At 44.7% G+C, this 22,913-nt stretch overlaps 1 protein-coding gene across 4 annotated transcripts in view; it reads right to left on the bottom strand.

Annotated features, from left to right (window-relative positions):
- Nucleotides 1-22,913, bottom strand: part of STRIP1 (striatin interacting protein 1) — a 722,689-nt gene that overhangs the window by 206,518 nt on the left and 493,258 nt on the right. For 3 of the 4 annotated variants that reach the window (XM_077467360.1, XM_077467361.1, XM_077467362.1), the window contains 3 exons: nt 16,653-16,870; nt 16,473-16,538; nt 16,324-16,387 (listed from right to left, as the gene is read on the bottom strand). The exons of the other annotated variant lie outside the window; for it this stretch is intronic. In XM_077467360.1, coding sequence (XP_077323486.1) covers nt 16,324-16,387; nt 16,473-16,538; nt 16,653-16,870 — 348 coding nt within the window. The remainder of the gene's footprint in view (nt 1-16,323; nt 16,388-16,472; nt 16,539-16,652; nt 16,871-22,913) is intronic. 4 annotated transcript variants of the gene reach the window in all.

Here is a 22,913-nt window from a genome sequence, read left to right on the forward strand (position 1 = left end):
CGTTTGACAGAGTTCATTGGGGGTATATGGAGGCGGTCCTGAGGAAATTTGGGTTCCAAGGCGAGTCATTATCCGCTATTTTAGCTCTTTATTCCAGCCCATCGGCTAGAGTGTACACGTCAGGTCTTCTATCGAAAGAATTCAAGATCACGAATGGAACCCGCCAGGGATGTCAGTTATCGCCATTTATTTTCAACCTAATGATGGAACCTCTGGCGGAGACCATTCGTAGCCAACCCCACATTTCAGGTTTCAGATACCATAAGACCACTCATGTCATCAACTTATTTGCTGACGACGTGATCCTCCTTCTTACTAACCCTACGGTTTCTCTACCATTCACACACGATATTCTAAATCGTTTCGGCACCTTGTCTTATTACAAGGTCAACTTTAATAAGTCAGTAATCCTAGATCTGGGCGTTAGCTCTCACGCTAGGCAACATCTACAACAAACCCTCCCATACATCTGGGCAAAGGAAACTATACCATATCTAGGTATTCACCTATCAGCCAGCATTTCAAGAATTGCCGAAACAAATATCAAACACTTACTTTTAGACATACGGAAAACTATGAACAATATGTCCAAAACGGAACTATCCTGGGCAGGCAAAATAGCATCTTTCAAAATGGTCATTCTCCCTAAAATACTATACGTATTTAGAACGCTCCCCATCCCTTTCAAGGCATCTCACTTTTCTGATTTAAACAGATCCCTCAAACTGTATATTTGGCAAGGAAAAAAAGCACGCTGCTCGCACAAAATTCTCATACAACACAGGAAGGTAGGCGGGATAGGCCTCCCGGACATAAAAGATTATTATTGGGCCTCTATCTTAGCTCAAGCCAAATACTGGTTTCACACTCACTCTCCCCCGCTATGGGTCAATATAGAAACTGTCAACAAAATTTACCCGTTGAATCTTCTACTGATTGCAGACGTTTGGAAGCCATTATCCTTAACATCCCTCTCCCCGACAACAAAGTAACGCTGATGGCGTGGAGACAACTATTAAATCAACCTAAGAAAAGCAACTCCTACATGACTATAAAAACTCTGCTACAAACATTTGAAGTGCTACTTCCATACAGCCCCATCACGAAATGGATAGAACATGGGATAACATGGGTGGAAGAACTCCTGGACAAAAATGCCCCCTTAACGTTTCAAACCTTACAAGATAAATTCGAACTGCCTGCCTCACACACATTGGTATACAGACAAATATCATCTTTCTTGAATAAAAAATCTCCTGCCTAGAATAGAAATTAACACTTTAGCGTGGCGCTTCTATACGAACAATCAAGACAAGAGTAAGGGCATATCTCTCATATACAATTTACTCCAATCTAAAATAGAGTTCATCAAAACCCCAGCGATTCTGTCATGGGAGAAAGATCTAGGCACAACTTATGAGACGGACCATTGGCGTGAAGTATTTCGTTACAACTACAAAGCCACAAGTTGTATTAGCCATAGGGAATTAATGCAGAAACTAATCACAAAATGGTACAGAACTCCCTTTCAACTTGCTAAAATGTTCCCTACACACTCAGTATTATGTTGGAGGAACTGCGGTAACCCCGGGACGATCATACATATATTCTGGCAGTGTAAAAATCTAACCAGTTATTGGAGGAAAATATTTACAATACTTGCTGATATCACAGGGATATTACAAACACCAAACCCGGCGTTAGCAATCCTACATTTAGGAATAAGCAACTACCCCACTCAATTTAGAATTGTAGTAATTCACATCTTAATTACTGCAAAGCTAGTGATAGCCAGGCACTGGAAAGATACACTCTCTCCAAACCCTTCGGAAGTACCGTATATACTCGAGTATAGGCCGACCCGAATATAAGCCGAGGCCCCCAATTTACCCCCAAAAAAACTGGCAAACTTATTGACTCGTGTATAAGCCGAGGGTGAGACATGCCTGTCCATCCCTGTGTGTGTGTCCGTCCATCCCTGTGTGTCCGTCCATCCCTGTGTGTCCGTCCATCCCTGTGTGTGTGTGTGTCCATCCATCCATCCATCCCTGTGTGTGTGTGTGTCCATCCATCCATCCATCCCTGTGTGTGTGTGTCTCCATCCATCCATCCATCCCTGTGTGTGTGTGTCTCCATCCATCCATCCCTGTGTGTGTGTGTCTCCATCCATCCATCCATCCCTGTGTGTGTGTGTGTCTCCATCCATCCATCCATCCCTGTGTGTGTGTGTATCCATCCATCCCTGTGTGTGTGTGTCTCCATCCATCCATCCCTGTGTGTGTGTGTCCATGTGTGTGTGTGTGTGTGTGTGTGTGTGTGTGTCCAGCCTACCTGTGTCCCGAGCCTGTGTCCCGAGCCTCCGTCCCGTGCCTTGCCTCCTTGCCTCCGTCCCGTGCCGTGCCTTGCCTCCTTGCCTCCGTCCCGTGCCGTGCCTTGCCTCCATCCCGTGTCGTGCCTTGACTCCGTCCCGTCCCGTGCCGTGCCTTGCCTTGCCTCCGTCCCGTGCCTTGCCAGGATCGCCGCTCTTCGTCGGCGCCTCGGCGGCCATTCTAAAATTCAAAAGCCGCGCCTCCGCCTTCGCCTGTGATAGGCGGAACACTGAATTTCCCAGCAGCCTGTGTTCCGCCTATCACGGACATCGTCTCATCCTCGTCCGTAGTACGAGGATGAGACGATGTCCGTGATAGGCGGAACACAGGCTGCTGGGAAATTCAGTGTTCCGCCTATCACAGGCGAAGGCGGAGGCGGAGGCGCGGCGTTTGAAGGGTAGAATGTCCGCTGTCTGTCTGCTCGACACGCTGATCGGGCAGGCAGACAGCGATGACTCGAGTATAAGCCGAGGGGGGCACTTTCAGCCTCAAAAAAGAGCCTGAAAATCTCGGCTTATACTCGAGTATATACGGTAATAGCTCAAGTGAACCTTAATTACAATTACGAAAGACTTTTAGCACTTAGGAAAGCCTCTTGCATAACTTTTGACAACAATTGGAAATGTTGGAAAGATTGGTATAGGCGTTGAGATATTTATCCCTTCCTTTTCCTCCATCTCCCATCCACCCTTCCCCACGGTTTACCCTTACATCGATTTTATTATAATATGATCAGGTCATGTAAAGAATGTAAATGATGGTTTGATAGAAAGTTTGGTTGCCGGGAACACACTGAGCTCTGTAGTTTAAACTGTTTTTCAGTATATTATATTCTCCTCCCGGACCGGACCCCTCTTGCGCAGCGTGATCCCAGTTGGGGCACAGGAGGGGACCGGTTAGGGAAGATCGACGAATATTAACGTTGGTTTCAGTCTACTCTATTAAATATATCGGTTCATGGACGATTATTTCAGCATGGTAAACAGCCGACGAATTAAGTATATTGTTGTACGTTACAATGTTAATACTGTTCATGTATGTACTCAGCATTATTGGATTGTAATTGCAAAAGATTCCAATAAAAATTATATTTAAAATAAAAAATAAAAATAAAAAAAAATACCATGCAGTGGGACTGTGCCCGCACTGCATGGGTTAACTGCTTGATTTTATCTAGGGGAGAGGAAAAGGGAGATATACTTACCTAATTCTCCCAACACAAGACCGATCCAGCACCTCTGCGCTCCAGAGGACTCTTCCTGATGTCATCAAGCCCAGGCCAGGAACAGTCCACCATTGGACTGTGGAGGAGCACAGTTTTCCAATATAATTAAGGATTTGGTGAGTATAAGTTTGACCCAGTGCGGGCACATCCCCATTGCGCAGGAAAACTTTTTTTTGCCAGAGTTAAGCTTTAAGAAAAATGCAGACAACAAAAATGCCTTTCTTCAGTGCAGTAGTGGAAGGTAGAATCTTTGTCAGCAGATATTTATCGCTGTCTGTGTTCAATTGTGTCACTGTTGCAGATTTTTCTTCTTGTGAAACCATTGTCACCATGACAGAAAGTGGGAGAAAAATTGGATTTTTGTACTCACCGTAAAATTCTTTTCTCTGAAGTTCACTGACGGACACAGCTCCTTTAAAACTTGACCTTAGGGTTATCATGCCACCTTCAGGAGAGGACTAGGCAGAACATGTAAAAACAGCAAGACTGTACAGCACCGGCCAGGGGGGTGGTCCCTCTGGCTATAACCCCTCACCCTGCTTCCTGCAGCTCAGTTCGTCAAAAAGCAGTACAAACATAAATATGAGGGCTGGGTGTTGTGTCCGGTGAGTACACAAATCCAATTTTCTCTTTCATTAATTGAAGGACACAGCTCCTTTAATTCTTAACCTTAGGGACGTCCCCAAGCAGTGTATAAAAAAACGAGGGATGGAAACAGCAAAACATAACTTCACCAACAGCAAAAGGAACACCTCAAAAGAGGAGTTGCCATCTTAAACGGCCGCCATCAAAAGATGCGGCCAACTTATGCATCAAAAGATGCGTTACAACTAACTTGTAACTGAAAGAAACCGTAAATTGCAACCTTACTCAGCCGCCTGTAAAACCTTGAGGCCAAAGCAAGCATCCAAAGATGCGCTTACGCCAACTTTGTAGAATTTAGTGAAAGTGTGAACGGACGACCAAGTCACCGTCTTACACACCTGGGAGACAGGCGCTTGATGTCAGAAAGCCCAGGAGGTTCCAATTGCCCTGGTGGAATGAGCCATGATAGGAAAAGGGGGCATCCGCCCCTTTAAGGCATAAACCTGAACCACGATCTGTCTGATCCACCAAGAAATGGTGGTGGATGAGACCGCCAGGCCTTCTTTCAGACCAGCCACCGAGACAGAGTCTGACTTCCGTAAGGGAGACGTAGCAGACAGATACACCCGTAGAGCCCGGACCACATCCAGGGAATGTAATGCACATTCTTTCGGGTGTGTTGGCTTAGGACATAGGGATGATAACACTATGTCCCCTTTGGAAGGGAAAGGGGCTGTGGACGTAGCACTGCCTTATTCTTGTGGATGAACAGGTAGGGAGACTTGCATGACAAGGCCACCAACTCAGAAACCCTCCTGGCAGATGTAATAGCCACTAGAAAGACTACTTTCTGAGAAAGAGTTAACAAGGGAATCTCCCTAATGTTTTCAAATGATCCCACAGAGGTAGTGGTGGTCGAACCGGAGGTACTACGTGTCAAACCCCTTGCACAAAAGTACTCACCAATGAATGAGTCGCCAAGGGACATTAGAAAAAAAGACAGCCAAGGCTGATATCTGCCCCTTGATGGTGCTTAAGGCAAGTTTCTGATCCACTCCCCGCTGCAAAAACAGCAGGATCTTGGAAACTGAATATGTACATGGACGCCACCCCATATCCTCACACATGGAGATGTAAGCCTTCCACGTATGATGGTAAATCTTTTGAGAAGACGACATCCGTGCCCTACACATAGTGGAAATTATAGAGTCTGACAGACCTCGTCCCTTAGTACCTGGTTTTCAACAGCGATGCCGTTAAAACCAGCAATGGTAAAGCAGGATGAAGTATCGGACCTTGCGATAGAAGGTCCTCTCGCATCGGCAGCCCCCAAGGAACATCCGCCACCAGTCGTACTAGGTCGGCGTACCAAGGACGTTGAGGCCAATCTGGGGCAACCAGAATCACCAGAATCCCCTCGGCCTCCACTCTGCGCAGCTTGAGGGGGGGGGGGCATAAATCAGCCGATAATGCCCCCATGGAGCCACCGAGTCGGACGTGTCTGCCCAGGGGTCTCTTGTCCTGGACACAAACCTCTGCACCCTCCGATTGAGCCAAGAGGTCCACATCTGGTGCCCCACTTTAGGCAAAGGAGCTAAAATACATCCGGATGCAACAACCATTCCCTGGGACCAGCATCTGACGACTTAGGTAGTCCGCCTGCCAGTTTTCTACACCCGGAATGTATATGACTGACAGAGCCAGCACATGCCGCTCTGCCCACTGGAGGATGTAAGCGACTTCCCGTGCTGCAGCCGAGCTCCTTGTCCCTCCTTGATGGTTGACATATATCACCGTCATGGCGTTGTCCGACTGAATCCTGACTAGACATGTGAAAAAGGGAAAAAATTGTTTTGTTTTACTTCGTTAATTAATTTCGTTTAGTTATATTCGTTAAATTCATTTTCGGATTTTGTTTCGTTTTCTACCGAATTCGAAAAATCGGTTGCATTCGAAAATGTTTCAACCAAATTCGAAAATATTTCTACCGGATTCTAAATGATTTCAACATGATTCAAAATTATTTCAACCGGATTCAAAAATATTTTGCAACCCGACTTTAGAGCCATGTATCTCGGGGTCACTTGGTGCTAGAAACCCCAAATTTGGAGATGTAAAGATGGACGTTCTGCGGTCCTAAGATTCCCAGAAGATTTAACGGAGTTCTGTAATAAATTAGATATTCCACCACCGGCATTACCGGGGTGGGAGGGGGGGGACTGAGTGATACGCAATGGTCACGGATCCGGAGGAGGGGGGGAGAGATGGGGTGTAAAACATCGAGGCTGTCCCCCTGGATAGGACGGGGTAGGGGGGCGGGAGAGGGGGGAGCCTCGGTGGACCGTGACCGGGGAGGCCAACCCTAAGACTGCCGGGAGTCCAGATGACGACCAATTGGACGTCGGAGCACCTAAGCAAGGAACAGATTTGGAACCTGTTCACTCTAGATGGAGGAGAGGGGGGATGGGGGGTGATCACTCTCTCTCTCTCAAATTTGGACTACTTTTTCTCTCTCTCGCCCCCCTCTCTCTCTCAGTATGGACCCTCCGATGGGGAGAGACCATTTGGGCTCCCCGGGGGAGGAGGAGGGAGAGAGGGGGGAGGAGGGATTAGACGACACATGACTACACTAAAATTAATAACATAATGTCAGAGGTATAAATAAACCCCAAAAAAGATTCAGGGTGTTCAAGGAACTAGAGCTCTATTTGTTTGCAAGAGGAATAATATGGGATGTGGAATACAACATAGGGAACATCTACTCGCCGAATAGAGACCCAGATAGGTATTTGAAGAAAGTCCTGGGTTTATTGGCAGAATTTAAAAAAGGTAAACTAATAGTGGCAGGAGATCTAAATATGTGTGTGGATCCACGGATGGACTCATCGTCCGGGCTCCTCCGTTGGACAACACCTAGACAAAACAGGATAAAACAGTTATTACTGGAATACCAGTTAGTAGACGTTTGGAGAATCAAATACCCGAATAATAGGGACTATACACACTACTCGGCGGTACATGGGACATACTCTAGAATTGATTATGTACTGATTGAACATCAAATGCTTCCTGCCCTTAAAAATATAGGAATAAAATCTATCACTCTGTCCGACCAGGCCCCAGTGATGGTACAACTAGAGGTATCAATAGATCCAGTTAAAAGAGAAACATGGAGACTTAATGAAGCTTTGATTCAGGATCCTGAGATAAGGAATAAAATAGAGCAGGAGTTAGAGGAGTTCTTCCTTAGAAATGAAACCCCTGAGGTATCAAAAGGTACAGTATGGGAAACTCAAAGTATATATAAGAGGTATTTTAATAAGGTATTGGGATCGGGAAAAAAAAGAAAAAGGGAAAAGAATGCAGGATCTTTGTAGAGAAATAGCAGAATTAGAGCAACAAACGAGACCGAGGGGGATACCAGAGAAGATGGAGCTGAAAAATAAAAAAAAGAAGAACTAGATGACCTCATGGATTTAGAGAGGAAACGAGTCTTTCATATGGCAGATAAAGTAAGATATCAAGAGGGGAACAAATCGGGGAAATGGTTGGCAAAAACAGTCAGGGATAAAAGAAATGCGACCTTCACTGCCAAAATTAGAAACGAGAAAGGGGAAATTGAGTATACTACCTCAGTTATATAGGGTAGGGTTGGAGGAAGGGAATAAAAGAAATAAGAACGACATTTCAGAATATCTGAGGGAGCTAGATCTACCTGGAGTCTCAGAGGAAGAATACGAGCTTCTGGAGGCCCCAATTATGGAAGAGGAAGTAGCGAGGGCAGTAAGGGGGATGGCAATGGGGAAGAGCCCGGGCCCGGATGGATACCCTATTCTGTATTATCAGAAGTTCGAAAAGATATTGGTACCCAAGTTATGTGACTACATGAACGCAGTAGCAGAAGGGGAAAAACTCGGGGGGGGGGGGGGGGGGCGCATTAATGGCCCATATAACCCTGATATTAAAGGAAGGTAAGGACCCAGCGGCGCCAGAGAGTTATAGACCAATCTCCCTACTGAATACAGACACAAAGATATTTTCTAAAGTCATTGCGGAAAGGTTCAAATTATTGATACCTCAGTGGGTACATAAAGATCAAACGGGGTTTGTTACAGGGAGAGAGGGGAAGGACAACTGCCTCAAAACCTTGATGGTGATACATGAAGCAGAGAGGAGAGAAGCCCCAGTCGCCCTGTTATCAGTAGATACAGAGAAGGCTTTTGACAGGGTGGACTGGAGCTTCATGATAGGAATATTGAGATATCTAGGGTTAAAGGAGAAAATGCTGAGATGGATAAGGGCATTCAACTCCCATCCGACAGCAAAAATAAAAATCAATGGGAACCTCTTCCCGGTCTTGGAGCTATATAATGGCACAGGGTGCCCCCTGTCCTCAATACGGTTTGTCCTAGCCCTGGAGCCTTTATTAGCTGCAATTAGGAAAAATAAAGATATAAGAGGGGTCAAAATAGGTAAAGAGGAGTATAAGGTCTCCGCGTATGCAGACGTCATACTATTTTATGTGTCAGACCCTAGGATAACCATGCCTAACGTAATTAAAGAAATCCGTAGATATGGGAAATTGACAAATTTTAAGATCAATATGTCAAAAACGGAAATCCTAAACATAACAGTGCCGAAAAAGGAACAAAGGATGCTCAAGTCCTCCCTTCCCTTTATTTGGTGAAAGGAGGAGTTGGGGTATTTGGGCATAAGACTTACGGCATCATTGTCGTCTGCTTACACGGCCAATTACCTGCCCATATTGAATGAGGTTAAGGACTGTTTGAGTCACATGAGATATAAACCCCTCTCGTTAATAGGGAGGATAAATGCGCTGAAAATGTTTATCCTACCAAAATTAACATATGTGTTCCAGATGATCCCAATAAAAGTTCCTCAAGAGTTCTTTACGAAATTGAGAGCATTGGTATTAAAATTTATCTGGGGGCGTAGGAACCCCAGAATTTCATATGCAACACTCGAAAGGAGGAAGTCAGAGGGAGGCCTAGCTGCTCCGAATTTTAGGAGATACTACCAGGCAGTGGTAATTTCACGTATAACGGGATGGGTGCACGATAAGGGAGATAAAGGGTGGGTTAACATAGAGAAAGCAGAAAGTAGAGTAGACTTAGGGAAAATGATTTGGATCCCTCGAGTATATTGTGAATTAGCAGAGAGCACAAACCCATTAACAGTAAACACATTTAAAATATGGGACAAGGTGGGAAAAGAAAATCACTGGCAATTTAAATTACCATTAATGTCTTTACTTGACACAAGTTATTTTAAACCAGGATGAATATATATATTTTGTTAGGTGGGCAAAAAAAGATGATGTCATGTTGAAAGACGTGATGAATGGAGATAGAATCTGCACTTTAGGCGAAATAAGACAAAAATGGGGTAATAGGCAATTAGATAGTTATATAGATAGATATGCACAAATTCAGCACTTTATACAGACACTTCCCCGGCCTCTTCGGGGAGTAGGGGACCTATGGAGAGATTGCTCTCCTCCCCGGGATGCCTAAGACAGAGTATGTCCAAAATATATAAAATATTAGGGGAGGAAGAGGAAACAAGGGAAACCCCATTCCTGAAGAAATGGGAGGAGGAGCTGGGCACTTTGGGAGACAGGGAACATAGAAATAGGATATTGAGAATAGCCTGCACAACCTCCAGGGATAATAGGACAGTGGAGATGTCTTATAAACTTTTGGCAAGATGGTATTTAGTCCCACAGAGTGCACAGAGGAGCAGAGCAGATACACCAATAACGTGCTGGAGGGGCTGCAATATGGTAGGAACTTTTTCACACTTATGGTGGGAATCCGGAAAGATCCACACATATTGGGAGAGAGTTATAGATAATATTTTTAAGATAACAGGCGAACAAGGAAGGACACTGGTCCCCCACTTGTTGAATGCAGCTAAAAGTTTAATTCTAAAGAGATGGAGATCCCTTGATCCACCATCGATGAAGGATTGGATAGGAAAAATTGAGTGGTTGAGATCAATGGAGGAAATAATATATAGAAGCGAAGATCAACTGGAAATTTTTCATAGTATCTGGGGAAAATGGTCGGAATTTAAGAAGACAAGGGAGCACCTTATAATGGGGGAGATCTAGGTGGAAGATGGGAGGGAGGGGGAGAGAGAATGGGAGAGTTAATAGATGATAAGTGTGGATAAATTGAAAAACATGATATTTTTAAACGTGTTTATTTTTGATATAATATAATAATAAAAAATAAAAAAAAAGAGTAAACAAATAAAGACTAAAGAAGAAGAAAATGGAAATTGGAATGCATATGATGAGATAGCAGCATCGCCAACAGATAAAATGTGGCGACAAACAAATTAGACTCAAGTTGACGTGGGCGCAAGGTATGCCACTTACATGTTGACGAGAGGAAGCGGCGAGCTGCATACTGATGCAATTTAAAAAAAAAAAAAAAACTATAGAACAGAATAGAATATATTATATTTTATTCTGTTCTATTGTTTTTCTAGTCTATTATTTTATATTCTATTAAAATCTAAATCATTATATGCTAAATTCGAATTTCGGAAGATGGCTATCCGACATTTGAATTTCGTATAGAATGAATTCAAATTTGAATAGAAAAGATTAGACTAGAAATAGAGAATAGACTAGAACAATAGAATAGAATATAGATACTATCTATTTAATTTTTTATTTTTTGAAGATTGCCATTTGTTTTAATAAGATCCCCTGCAGACTATTAGCATCTATTTCATTTTTCTTTTTTTGCATTAGAACAGCCATTTCCTTGAGTTCAGCAGATCTCCTGCAGACTATTAGCATCTATTTCATTTGTTTTTGCAGATTACTATTCATTACCATCAGATCTCCTGCAGACTATTAGCATTTATATATTTTTCTCATCAGATCTGCAGACTATAAGCATCTATTTATTGTTTGCTGGTCTCCTCCAGACTATTAGCATCCATTTCCCTATGTATAGAGATATAAGCGGTGATGTATTTCTTGTTGTCTCTTCCTCATACCGTTCCTCCATTCATAAATTAAATAGATGCTAATAGTCTGCAGGAGATCTGCTGAAATAAAGGAAAGGGCTGCTCTAATGCAAAATAAGAAAAGAAAAATGAAATTGATTCTAACAGTCTGCATGAGATTTGCAAAAAGAAAAAAAGAAGTGAAATGGCTGTTAAGAGTCTACAGGAGATCTGCTAAAAAAAAAAAAAGAAGAAATAGATGCTAATAGTCTGCAGGAGATCTGGTGAGAAAACAAAATAGATACGAATAGTCTGCAGGAGATCTGCAAAAAAATTAAATAGATGCTAACAGGAGATCTTATGGAAACAAATCGTAATCTGCAAAATAAATTAAAAATGAAATAGATAGTATCTATATTCTATTGTTTTTCTAGTCTATTCTCTATTTCCATTCTAATCTTTTCTATTCAAATTCATTCTATACGAAATTTTATAATATATATATATATACATACATACATACACATACACACATCTCTTCCGAAATTCACATTTAGAATATAATGATTTTGACTTTAATAGAAAAGATTTTAATAGAATATAAAAGAATAGACTAGAAAAACAACAGAACAGAATAGATTAAAAAAATTATATATTCTATTCTGTTCTATTGTTTTTCTAGTCTATTCTCTATTTCTATTCAAATTTTTTCTATTCAAATTCCAATTCATTCTATACGAAATTCGAATGTCGGAAAGAAATATATATACACATTATAAAACCACCATCTTCCGAAATTCGAATTTAGTATACAATGATTTTGATTTGAATAGAAAAGATTTTAATAGAATATAAAAGAATAGACTAGAAAAACAATAAAACAGAACAGAATAAAATATAATATATTCTATCCTGTTCTATCGTTTTTCTAGTCTATTTTCTATTTTATTATAATCTTTGCTATCCAAATTTAATGTGATTGTAGCCGTATTAGTGCAACTGCGACAGAGAAAATCGAGTACTGTCCGTGATCAGTACTGCTTGGACCTTGAAGAAGGGGACATAGCCCGAAAGCTTGTCCTGAAAAATTGTATGTTAGTGCAAATAAAAAAAAGTATCACGGACAGTACTCAATTTTCTCTATCCAAATTTAAAATTATTTAAAAATTTGAATTCATACTATTCGAAAATTCAAATTTATTCAATTTGAAATTTGAATTTCAGAAGATGGTTGTATATTCTTTCTATTTTATTCTATTAAATTATATTTTTTTCTAATCTTTTCTATTTGGAATTAGAAATTTTGGAAGATGGTTAGTTACTGCCTTATATACATCTGTCACATCAACTTCTCATACTTGCAGTGTACCAGTGCAAAAAAACACACACATCTTATTTCATTTATATTTATCACATCAATGAAGTTGTCAGCCTGCCTGAAGAAGTCACGGATGTCGATCGCAAGGCAAGTACATATGCTGTATGTCATTGTCCACTTGCCACGTCACCTGCCACAAGTTGTGTATTGTCCACTTGCCACATCACCTGCCACAAGTTGTGTATTGTCCACTTGCCACATCACCTGCCACAAGTTGTGTATTGTCCACTTGCCATGACACCTGCCACGAGTGCCACATGACCGGCCACGAGTTCCACGTGACCTGCCATGAGTGCCACATGCCCAAGTTGTGAATTGTCCACTTGCCACGTCACCTGCCACAAGTTGTGGGGTTCCTACCACCAAGTGACCCCCAGATATGGACAATATGTCAAGTACTTTTCTGCAGAAGAGAATGACATTTTGCGACCCGACTTTGGGGCCACGTATCTCGGGGTCACTTGTAGCTAGGAACCCCAAATTTCGTATGCAAACACGGAACTAGCACTACAAAATCACCAAATATTTCTACCGGATTTGAAATGATTTCAACATGATTCGAAATTATTTCAACCGCATTCGATACTATTTGAACCGGATTCGAAAATATAAAGACTCGGGGTGCTGAAGGCAGGCCAAAAGGGAGAGTCACAAACTGGTAGTGCTCTTCCCCCGACTGCAAATCGCCTAAAACTTCCGGTGCCTGAGGCATATGGGTACATAAAATAACGCATCCTTACTAACCAAGAATGGTGAAAGTCCCCTGATGGAGTGAGGTGACAACGGAGCGAACTGATTTAATCCTGAACCTTTGCACTTTCACAAAGCCGTTGAGGGCCTTCAAGTCCAGGATTGGACGTACCCCTTCTTTTTTTGGGTACTACAGATTGGAGTAGAATCCCTGAAACCTTTCCAGCATCGGTACAGGTACTATCACGCCGCATAGGAACAGCAGGTCCTGTACTTCCCCGAACAGGGCTTCCCAACGATTTGGAAGAAGAGGCAGGTTGGAGGGAAAAAATCTGTTTGGCGGACAAGAAAGAAACTATCTTGTATCCCGATTAAATCAGTTTGCAGACCCATTGGTCGGACAACAGAGAGGTCCACCGATAAGGATGAGCTCCTTTCCCGATCTCTGCAGCCGCACATTGGGAAAATGTCTCACTGCCTGTGATAAGTGCAGCACCGAGCTGCAAACTCCCGAAGGCGACCCCCCACCCGAGAGTCAGGCAGGGCAAAACCTTCATGCGGTAACATTTTTGCTCGCAGACTTGTTTGGCTTGCGAAACCAGGGACGCTTTTGTCCTTCAGCAGGCGCCTTGTCAGACTGGGGACGCTTACCTGTTGACCCGGGTGGGCAAAAAAGTTGTTTCTGAGTGGAAAAGGAGGGCCCTTGCCTACAGTGTGTCTCCTAACCCTCCATGGACTGTGGGGGCAATGTGCTCTTCCCACCAGTAACATTTTATTAATGTCATCCAGCGAAGCTCCAAACAGCCTCTCAGCTTGGAAGGGCAAATCCGCCAGTGCTTTTTTAGATGCCTGGTCCGCAGACCAGCATTTCAGCCAAATCAGGCATCACTGCTGATACCGATGCTCTAGAGAGCAGGGGGACCGTATCCAGGGCCACATCACAGACAGACAATACTTAAAGCCATTCACCAACTGACCTGCCAGTTCTACGCAGACCGGGGAATTCACGGTGCAACAACTTTGCCCACTCAGTAAGCATCTACGACACCAAGGCCATGGCCAGCACAGATCGTAACACCGGCCACCACTGCAAACATGGACCGGGCCACTGCCTCGGCCCTCCTGTCAGCAGGGTCCTTAAAGGCAGGAGTCCCTTCTACCAGAATCGCGATTACTTTATTTAACCTGGATACCGGGGGACAACGACCGGAGGAGATGCCCAGATTTTCAGGAGGCTCTCCTCAAAAGGGGAAACGCACCGCCATTCTTCTTGGGACTGAAAAGGCCCGTTCCGGGCTTCCCCATTCCTTGTAGATGAGCTTATCAAAACAAATCAAATACGGAAATACCTTAGGCGTGCGGGCCGGTTTGCAGGACCCAAAATGTACCACCACCTCTGCAGAAGTTCCTGCTGCATCCTGTATCTTCAGGGTATCCCAAACAGCAGTGGTAAGTGCTCCTACTAGCGCTTTTTCCTACACTAACCCGGACACAGAGTCATTCTCACTGTCTGAACGGTCCTGGTCCGATGTCACGTCAGAACAAGGGCCCCCAGTCACTCTCCCCAGAAGATGGGGAGGGGCAGGGGGGCGTTTTTACTCCCCTTGTGCCCGCACAACACTTCTACCCCAGCAACAAAGGTCTCCAGGACCGCCGACAAAGCGTCCATAGGCACCACATTTTGAGCAGGTGAGCCGGTTGCAATAGCAACTGGGGAAGAAGAGCCAGCATCTGATGCCATGCCGACCCTCATTCACCTGCCACAACTTAGGACTTAAGGCAAGGTACCCAAATCCCACCCTCCTAGCTGCTCGGAGACTGAGTGGATCCCCCGCACCACCCTGACCAAGTGCTGCCGCCGTCCGCTCTGCCCTGCATCAGTCCCAAAGTGCCCAGAGTAAAAACCGCGCTGTTCTGAGGGACTCAGACACCAGCACTAGAGGTAAAATGCACTGAGGCTACAAGAAAATGGCCGCTGGCCATTCTAGAAAAAAAATCCCCAAGAAAATGGCCGCTGAACCTTCTAGAAAATGGCTGACAGCACATGCACTGCATAAGACTACAGGAAAATGGCAGTGGCCCGCGCGGTGGCCATGTCTCATGTCAAATAGCCAAAGCACCTCACAGTGAAGGAAAAAAGGCAGCGAAAGAAAAAGCAGAGCCTAACAGCCAGCGCAGTCACCCCGCCAAAGCCCGGAGCCACCCCGGCCAGGTACATACAATGTACCTCATGCCCAGTCACCCAGCAGGGGGAAGAGGGAATGAGGGATAGAGAGGGAGGAGAGGGAGAGTGAGAGTCCCTCTAGTCGACCTCCCAGGGAATGCCCAGCTGCGATACTTACCCCTCCTGTCGGGATTGCTGGGCACATTCCACTACAGACCAATCACCTGAACAGTATGGGGTGGCTGTTGGCCATGGCACACTGTGACACGGACAGCAGTAGCCCAGTCATATGTGTGCCCCGGAGCATATAGCCACCCCTGGAGTAGAAGGGGCATATCATGGCCGACCCAGTGCTTAGTTAGGGTCTGCTCCCGCTCCATTGCAAGGCTGGGGAGACTACAAGCATCTATATTATGCAGCCTGTCACCCAGCCCAGTTGTTGATTTTAGATCACAGGATCAAAATTGCAGAAAATTTTTTAAAAATCCAATGGTCCCCTTAGGGAGCCAGGTCCTTCTCTTACACTAGACAGAAAAAAACTGTTGCAGGAAGCGGGGTGAGGGGCTATAGCCAGAGGGACCGCCCCCCGGGCGGTGCTGTGCAGTCTTGCTTCTGCCTAGTCCTGTTCTGCCTAGTCCTCTCCTGAAGGTGGCATGATAACCCTAAGGTCAAGAATTAAAGGAGCTGTGTCCCTCAATTAACGAAAGAAATATCTTTAATGGAACACTCAACGGCAGTAAAACTTGACAAAGGTTCTGATCTGATGGAACTGAAACTAAATTTGGGTGACGGAAGGTGCATATATATATATATATATATATATATATATATACACATACACTATACACTATATATAGTTTGTATATTTCTATTGATTATCTATGGTAAATACCCACTACAATTTATCTTTCACCAAGTGCATACTTACGAGTTTTAAAGTGCGAATGCTCTCATGAATGGGCCGTGGTAAACCAACAACTGTATCAGTGTCACTGTGATAATCAAAAGAACACACACAAGAATAAATTGATGGATAAAATTAAAAAAGCTATGAAATTAACTGAATATTTATCTTACCTTCCAAGAGTGTATCCAATGAATTTACTGCGACTAGATTCCAAGAAAATCTCAATGTCTTTCTCCCTGTTACACAAACATATTAAAAACATCTATTTGAAATGCAGAAGAATATCACGAACAATTATGTATTTTTAATCTCAGACTATTTGGCAATAACCACCAATTTCCTGCTCTCACCTTACTTTGGGTGCCCATGGTAAACCTTTTGGAAAAGCTAGACGATCAACAGCAGCCTGTGTAATTGTAGGTGGCATTATTTCTTCCCGTTCCAAAGGAAAAGGTTCTGCCTCCAGACTATTATCATCATCATTTTCTTCCTCTTCATCACGAGAATCATCTGTTTTGTAAGGGTCCCGCTCATTAAAAGCATCAAGGTTATCTTGTTTGATGAGTGCCTGAAAAAAATCATATATACAGTATAGTGTTTATAACCTTTAACATCTAGAAGAGTAATTAAAGCGATTGTTATTTATTTTTTATTTTTTTACATTTTCTTTTACAAACATCTCTATACATACCTGCTCTGTGCTCCTCTTCTTGGGTCCCCTGATGGCGTTCCTGGCTCCTTCTATCCACCCAGTGCCCTCATGGGAAGCCACTTTTCATGGGGGCCCTCATGCGCCCTATCGATCTGCCCAATCAATATGCCCCGCTGCTCTCATGTACATCACTGGATTAGGCTCAGGTAAGAATAAGGGGGAGCTGAGGGGGAACCTGCAGCAGAGTAGATTTTTTACATTAATGCATAGAATGCATTAAAAGGAGAAGCCCAGCCTGAGCTTTTGTAGGCTGAGCTTCTCCTCTGAATCACAGGAATGCTGGGATCTGGAGTCTCAGGGATCTGTGAAAACCGAGGCATCTGCAATGTTCAGTGGCTCAGTTCTCAAGAGGCAGCGGGGGACAGCTGCAGCATCTGTCTGATGCTCCATCAACATAGGTAAGTATGAATCAAAAAAACAAAAAACAAAGCCATACTTCTTTAGAAACACTTATACCACTTCAGCCCCGGAAGAATTTACCCCCTTCCTGACCAGAGCACTTTTTGCGATTCAGCATTGCATCACTTTAACAATTGTGCGGTCTTGCTACGTGGCTCCCAAACAAAATTGACGTTCTTTATTTCCCACAAATAGAGCTTTCTTTTGGTGGTATTTGATCACCCCTGCAGTTTTTATTTTCTGCACTATAAACAAAAAAAGAGCGCCAATTTTGAAAAAAAAAAACGCAATATTTTTTACTTTTTATTATAATAAACGTACCCCAAAAATATATAAAAAAAACTATTTTTTTTCCTCAGTTTAGGCCGATACTGATTCTTCTACAAATTTTTGGTAAAAAACAAAACAAAAAAACGCAATAGGCGATTGATTGGTTTGCGCAAAACTTATAGCTTTTACAACATAGGCATTTATAGCATTTTTATAATAATTTTTAAATTGCGGCGATCAGCGGACACATCGGGCATTTTTGGGACCATTGTCATTTATACAGCAATCAGTGCTATACAAATGCACCCATTCCGTATAAATGACACTGGCAGTGAAGTAGTTAACCACTAGGTGGCAGTGTGGGGGTTAAGTGTGTCCTAGGAGTGTGTTCCTAACTGTGGGGGGGGGGGGGGGTTTGGCTATGTGTGACATGTCACTGATCTCTGCTCCGATCAAAGGTAGCAGAGATCAGTGACACTGTCTCTAGGCAGAAAGGGGGGGGGGGATTCTTTTTTACATTAGCATCTCCCCGTTCTTCCTCCCCGTGAGGCGATTGCTGGTATCCCCATGGCGATCGAGTCCATGGGACCCAAGACCCGACTCACAGAGTTTGCCACAGGCGCCCGCTGGCCTGGTACGCAATTCTGCCTGTACGAGCCCTTTTGCCAACTCTGCCTTCTGCCGATTCTGCCTGTACGAGCCCTACATCGCCGTGAGGTGGTCGGCAAGCGGTTAAGCATAAAAATAATATTTTTTCTTCAACTGTGAATGTATTAAGTTGAATTCCATGCTATACCGTGGCTATACTGCTGCTTAAACAACACATAGGCATAAAAAAATTGCTGTGTTTTAACCACTTCAGCCCCGGAAGATTTTATCCCCTTCCTGACCAGAGCACTTTTTGCGATTTGGCACTGCGTCGCTTTAACTGACAATTGCACAGTCGTGTAAAGTTGCACCCAAACAAAACTTCTTTTTTTCCCCCACAAATAGAGCTTTCTTTTGGTGGCATGCTCACCACTGCGGTTTAAATTTTTTGCGCTATAAACAAGAAAGCGTAAATTTTGAAAAAATGTTTTCCTCAAATTAGGCCAATATGTATTCTTCTACATGTTTTTGGTAAAAAAAAAAATCACAATAAGCGTATATTGATTGGTTTGCGCAAAAGTTATAGCATCTACAGAAAAAGGGGATAGTTTTATGGCATTTTTATTATAATTTTTTTCTAATAGTAATGGCGGAGATCTGCGATTTTCATGACTGTGACATTATGGCAGAACACATTGGACATTTTTGACACTATTTTGGGACCACTGTCATTTATACAGTGATCAGTGCTATAAAAATGCATTAATGACTGTGTAAATGACACTGGCAGTGAAGCGGTTAACCACTAGAGGGCGATGAAGGGGTTAAGTGTGTCCTAGGGAGTGATTCTAACTGTGGAGGGGATGGGTTTCAAGTCACATGACAGCGATCACTGCTCTCGATGAGAGAGAGCAGTGATCTGTCATGACACAAGCCAGAACGGAGAAATGCCTTATTTACATAGGCACATCCCCGTTCTGATGTTCCGTGACATAATCGGCGGGAGACCGGCAGACATAGAGTCTGCTGGTCCCGTTGCGTGCGCACCTGCTATCCCCAGCTCTTAAAGGGGTCGTACAGGTACTTCCATTTGCCCACTGCTGCCATTGTGCTGACGTATATAGGCGTGCTGCGGTCGGCAACTGGTTAAAATGTGAAGCAAAAAAAAAAGTGAAAAGTGCTTACAGGTTGACATATTACATTGAATTTTACAGAAAATTACAACAATGTGAATTAAATGGCCTCTCCACTTCCATTTGTGGGAAAACGCGTCGGACAGAGACATTGTGTGATGTCATCATGTTCGGGCGGATCGGGTGACACCGCGGCCGGCTTGTTTTATCCCTTTATCCATTCTTTCGAAAATAAACATGTTCAGACTGTATTACGCTATCAGGCTTCTCCCGGTCTGTATTTCATATATTCCTGCATGGAGAGATCTTTTGATCACAAAGAGCTGTTCCTATAGTCTGCTTTTAAGAGTGTTCCCTCAAAAGTTTGCTGCGGGTGAATGCATCACACCTGGGGAAAGTGTGTGCGATTTTTGATCTCTGCCATTCGATATTATGTACTGTTGGTAAGAGGCCCCTTCTATGAGCTTATGAGCAGGGGGGCACTGATGAGCAGAAGTTTGATATAGCACTGAGCACTTTATTCACTTTATTATATTAGGTACTGGGGCAGCCAAGACAGGGGCATTTACAAGTGCTTGCTTGAGGGCTATAAACGCGGCTCTACAGGCTGGAGACCACAGGTCCTGCCTAGGTAAATTATTTTTCATCAGGTCAGTCAGGGGCTTGGCGATCTATAATCAGGGACAAAACTTCGGTAGTACCCTGCAGTCCCCAAGAAGGCCAATACCTGGGTCTTAGTATGGGGTGTGGGCCAGTTAGCTACTGCCTCTACCTTGGCTGGCTCTGGTCTCTGGTTCCCACACCCTACTCGGTGTCCCAGGTACTGCACCTCCGATGTACCTAGATGGCACTTGTCTGGTTTCAAGGTCAGGCCTGTGGCCCGAACCTTGTCCAGAACCACCCCTACGTGAACAAGGTGCTCCTCCCAAGACCAACTGTAGATCGCAATGTCATCCAGGTATGCACATGCAAAATCCCGAAAGCCATCGAGGAGCCTATCCACCATACGTTGGAAGGTAGCCAGGGAATTTATTGATCCTGAATGGCATGACCTTAGACCGGTACAGCCCAACTGGGTAACAAATGCCAACTTGGGGATAGCATCCTTGGCCAGGGGATCTGCCAATGGCCCTTACACAGGTAAATTGTAGTTAAATAACATCCCCTGGCTATACGATCTAGCAGTTCGTCTACCCTGGGCATCGGGTAGGCATCAGTGGTGGTCTTCTCATTGAGTCGCCTGTAGTCCACGCAGAATTGGGTAGTTCCGTCTTTCTTAGGCACCAGGACGACAGGTGGGGCCCAAGGGCTGTCAGAGGGCTCAATGACTCCTAACTGAATCATCTCCTGTATCTCCTTCCACATTCCTTCTCGCACTGCTTCAGGGTGATACGGTAGGGGGGCTGTCGAAGGGTGCTTGTCCAGGGATCTCTACCTTATGCACAGCCAGGGTTGTGTAGCCCGGTTTTTGGGAGAAAGTCGCCTGTTTCTCCCACAGAAGCCGCTTAGCCTGTTCCTTCTTTGTGGTGCTTAACCGGTCCCCTAGCTGTACAAGGCTAATGAGGTCAGTCTGTGGGTCTCTCTCTAGTAAGTCAGGGAGGGGTAAACCTTCAGAGTCGTCCGCAGCAGGGGCACATACTGCAGCAACATCCTCCTGCCATTTCTGATACTCCTTCAGCATATTCACATGAAAGGTTTGCTGGATTCTTTCATCTGCACAGCTGGCAATAACATAGGTAGTATCACATACCTGGGCTACTACTTTATACGGGGCCCTGCCAAGATGCCTGCATCTTGTCAGTCTTCACAGGCTTGAGCACCAGGACCTGCCCAACCTGGAAGATACGCTGTCGGGCCCCCCGGTCGTACCATCTCTTCTGTTTCCCCTGGGCTGCCTGGAGATTCTCCATTACCATCAGAGACAGTTTCTCCATGCATTGTCTCCGAGTTCCAGAACATAGGGCACTATGGGGGTCCCCTCCTGCTCTGTCTCTCCATCACAGTGTCCTCTAATGAGATTGAGGGGTCCGCGGACCCTTCTCCCATAGAGTAACTCAAAGGGAGAGAACACAGTAGATTCCTGGGGTACCTCTCTGTACGCAAGTAACAGGTGAGGCAGGAATCTCTCCCAGTCTCTGCAAACGTCCAAAAAGGTCCTCAGCATTTGCTTGAAGGTCCCGTTAAAGCACTCGCAGAGACCATTAGTCTGGGGGTGGTAAGGCGAGCTCAGCAAGGGCTTAATACCTTCCACAACTGCTAGGTGAGCACAGAGGTAAAAGGGGTTCCCTGGTCAGAGAGAATCTACTTAGGAACCCCACTCTAGTAAATATCTTAACCAGGGCATCAGCTACTGTCCCTGCTTCAATGTTGGACATAGCTACTGCCTCTGGGTAACGGGTGGCATAGTCCACAACGGTGAGAATATACTTCTTCCCCCGATGGACTATGCCTGGCCAAGGGACCCACAATGTCAATGGCTATGCGGTAAAAGGGCTCCTCAATAATAGGCATGGACATAAGTCTGGCCTTAGGGTGGTCCCCCCACTTACCTACCCTTTGACATGTGTCACACGTTTTGCAGTACTGTCGCACATCCTGGTTAAAATTGGGGCAGAAGAAATTCTGTGCAATTTTATGGGCTGTGCGATGGGACCCTAGATGTCCTGCTAGTGGTACATCATGCCCGATTTGCAGAATCTCCAGCTGGTATTTCTTAGGTACCAGCAGCTGTCGTTTATGTGAAGGAGCTTTACTTCTCGTGGATGGTTTAGGAATCCTATACAGGCTATCTCCCACCCATTCATAAAGCTCCCCATCTATTCCCTTTGTCTGAGTATATGCCTTAGACCTATACTTGTGTAAAGTTGGGTCTCCCGGGTTTCCCTCCCGAATGCCTCTGGGGTACCCTAGCCTAGGGGAGCCTGATCTAAGGTACATGTCAGGGGAAGATAGTCTTACCTGGGTCTCGGCAGCAAGTGTGCTGTTCCAACAGCACAGGTCTGGGCACGGGTAGTCACTGGGTTGGCTTCAGCGGGGCCCATCAGGGTCTAAGCAGAAACGAGGGGGACCAGATCTTTCCCCAGTAGTACATCCGCTGGCAAATTCTTCATCACCCCCACATTTACGTTTCCTGAACCAACCCCCCAATCCAGGTGAACATGTGCAACAGGTACCCGGAAAATGGTGCCTCCTGCTACCCTTAAGGCTACAGTGTCTCCAGTGTGTTGGCTCTCTGGGATGAGGTTCTTCTGTAGTAGGGTCATGGTAGCACCAGTATTATGTAGGCCATTGGCTACCTTTCCATTAACCCGGACGGTCTGCCTGTGTTGCCACCTGTTGTCCTGGTTAGCTGCTTGTACTGGATCAGCCTCCTGCAGGACGTGCCAATCTTCTTCCTCAATGCAGTGAGCCGCAGGCATGGATGTGTAGGGATTCCCCCCTGCTGCCTTCCTCCAGGCCTGGCTTGTTATGCCCTAGCTGTTTACACCCGAAAACACCTGATGGGTGGT

This window comes from Lithobates pipiens, unplaced genomic scaffold, assembly GCF_037356315.1.
Source record: "Lithobates pipiens isolate NorthernLeopardFrog02 unplaced genomic scaffold, aLitPip1_a1.2 Scaffold_52, whole genome shotgun sequence".
Taxonomy (NCBI): domain Eukaryota; kingdom Metazoa; phylum Chordata; class Amphibia; order Anura; family Ranidae; genus Lithobates; species Lithobates pipiens.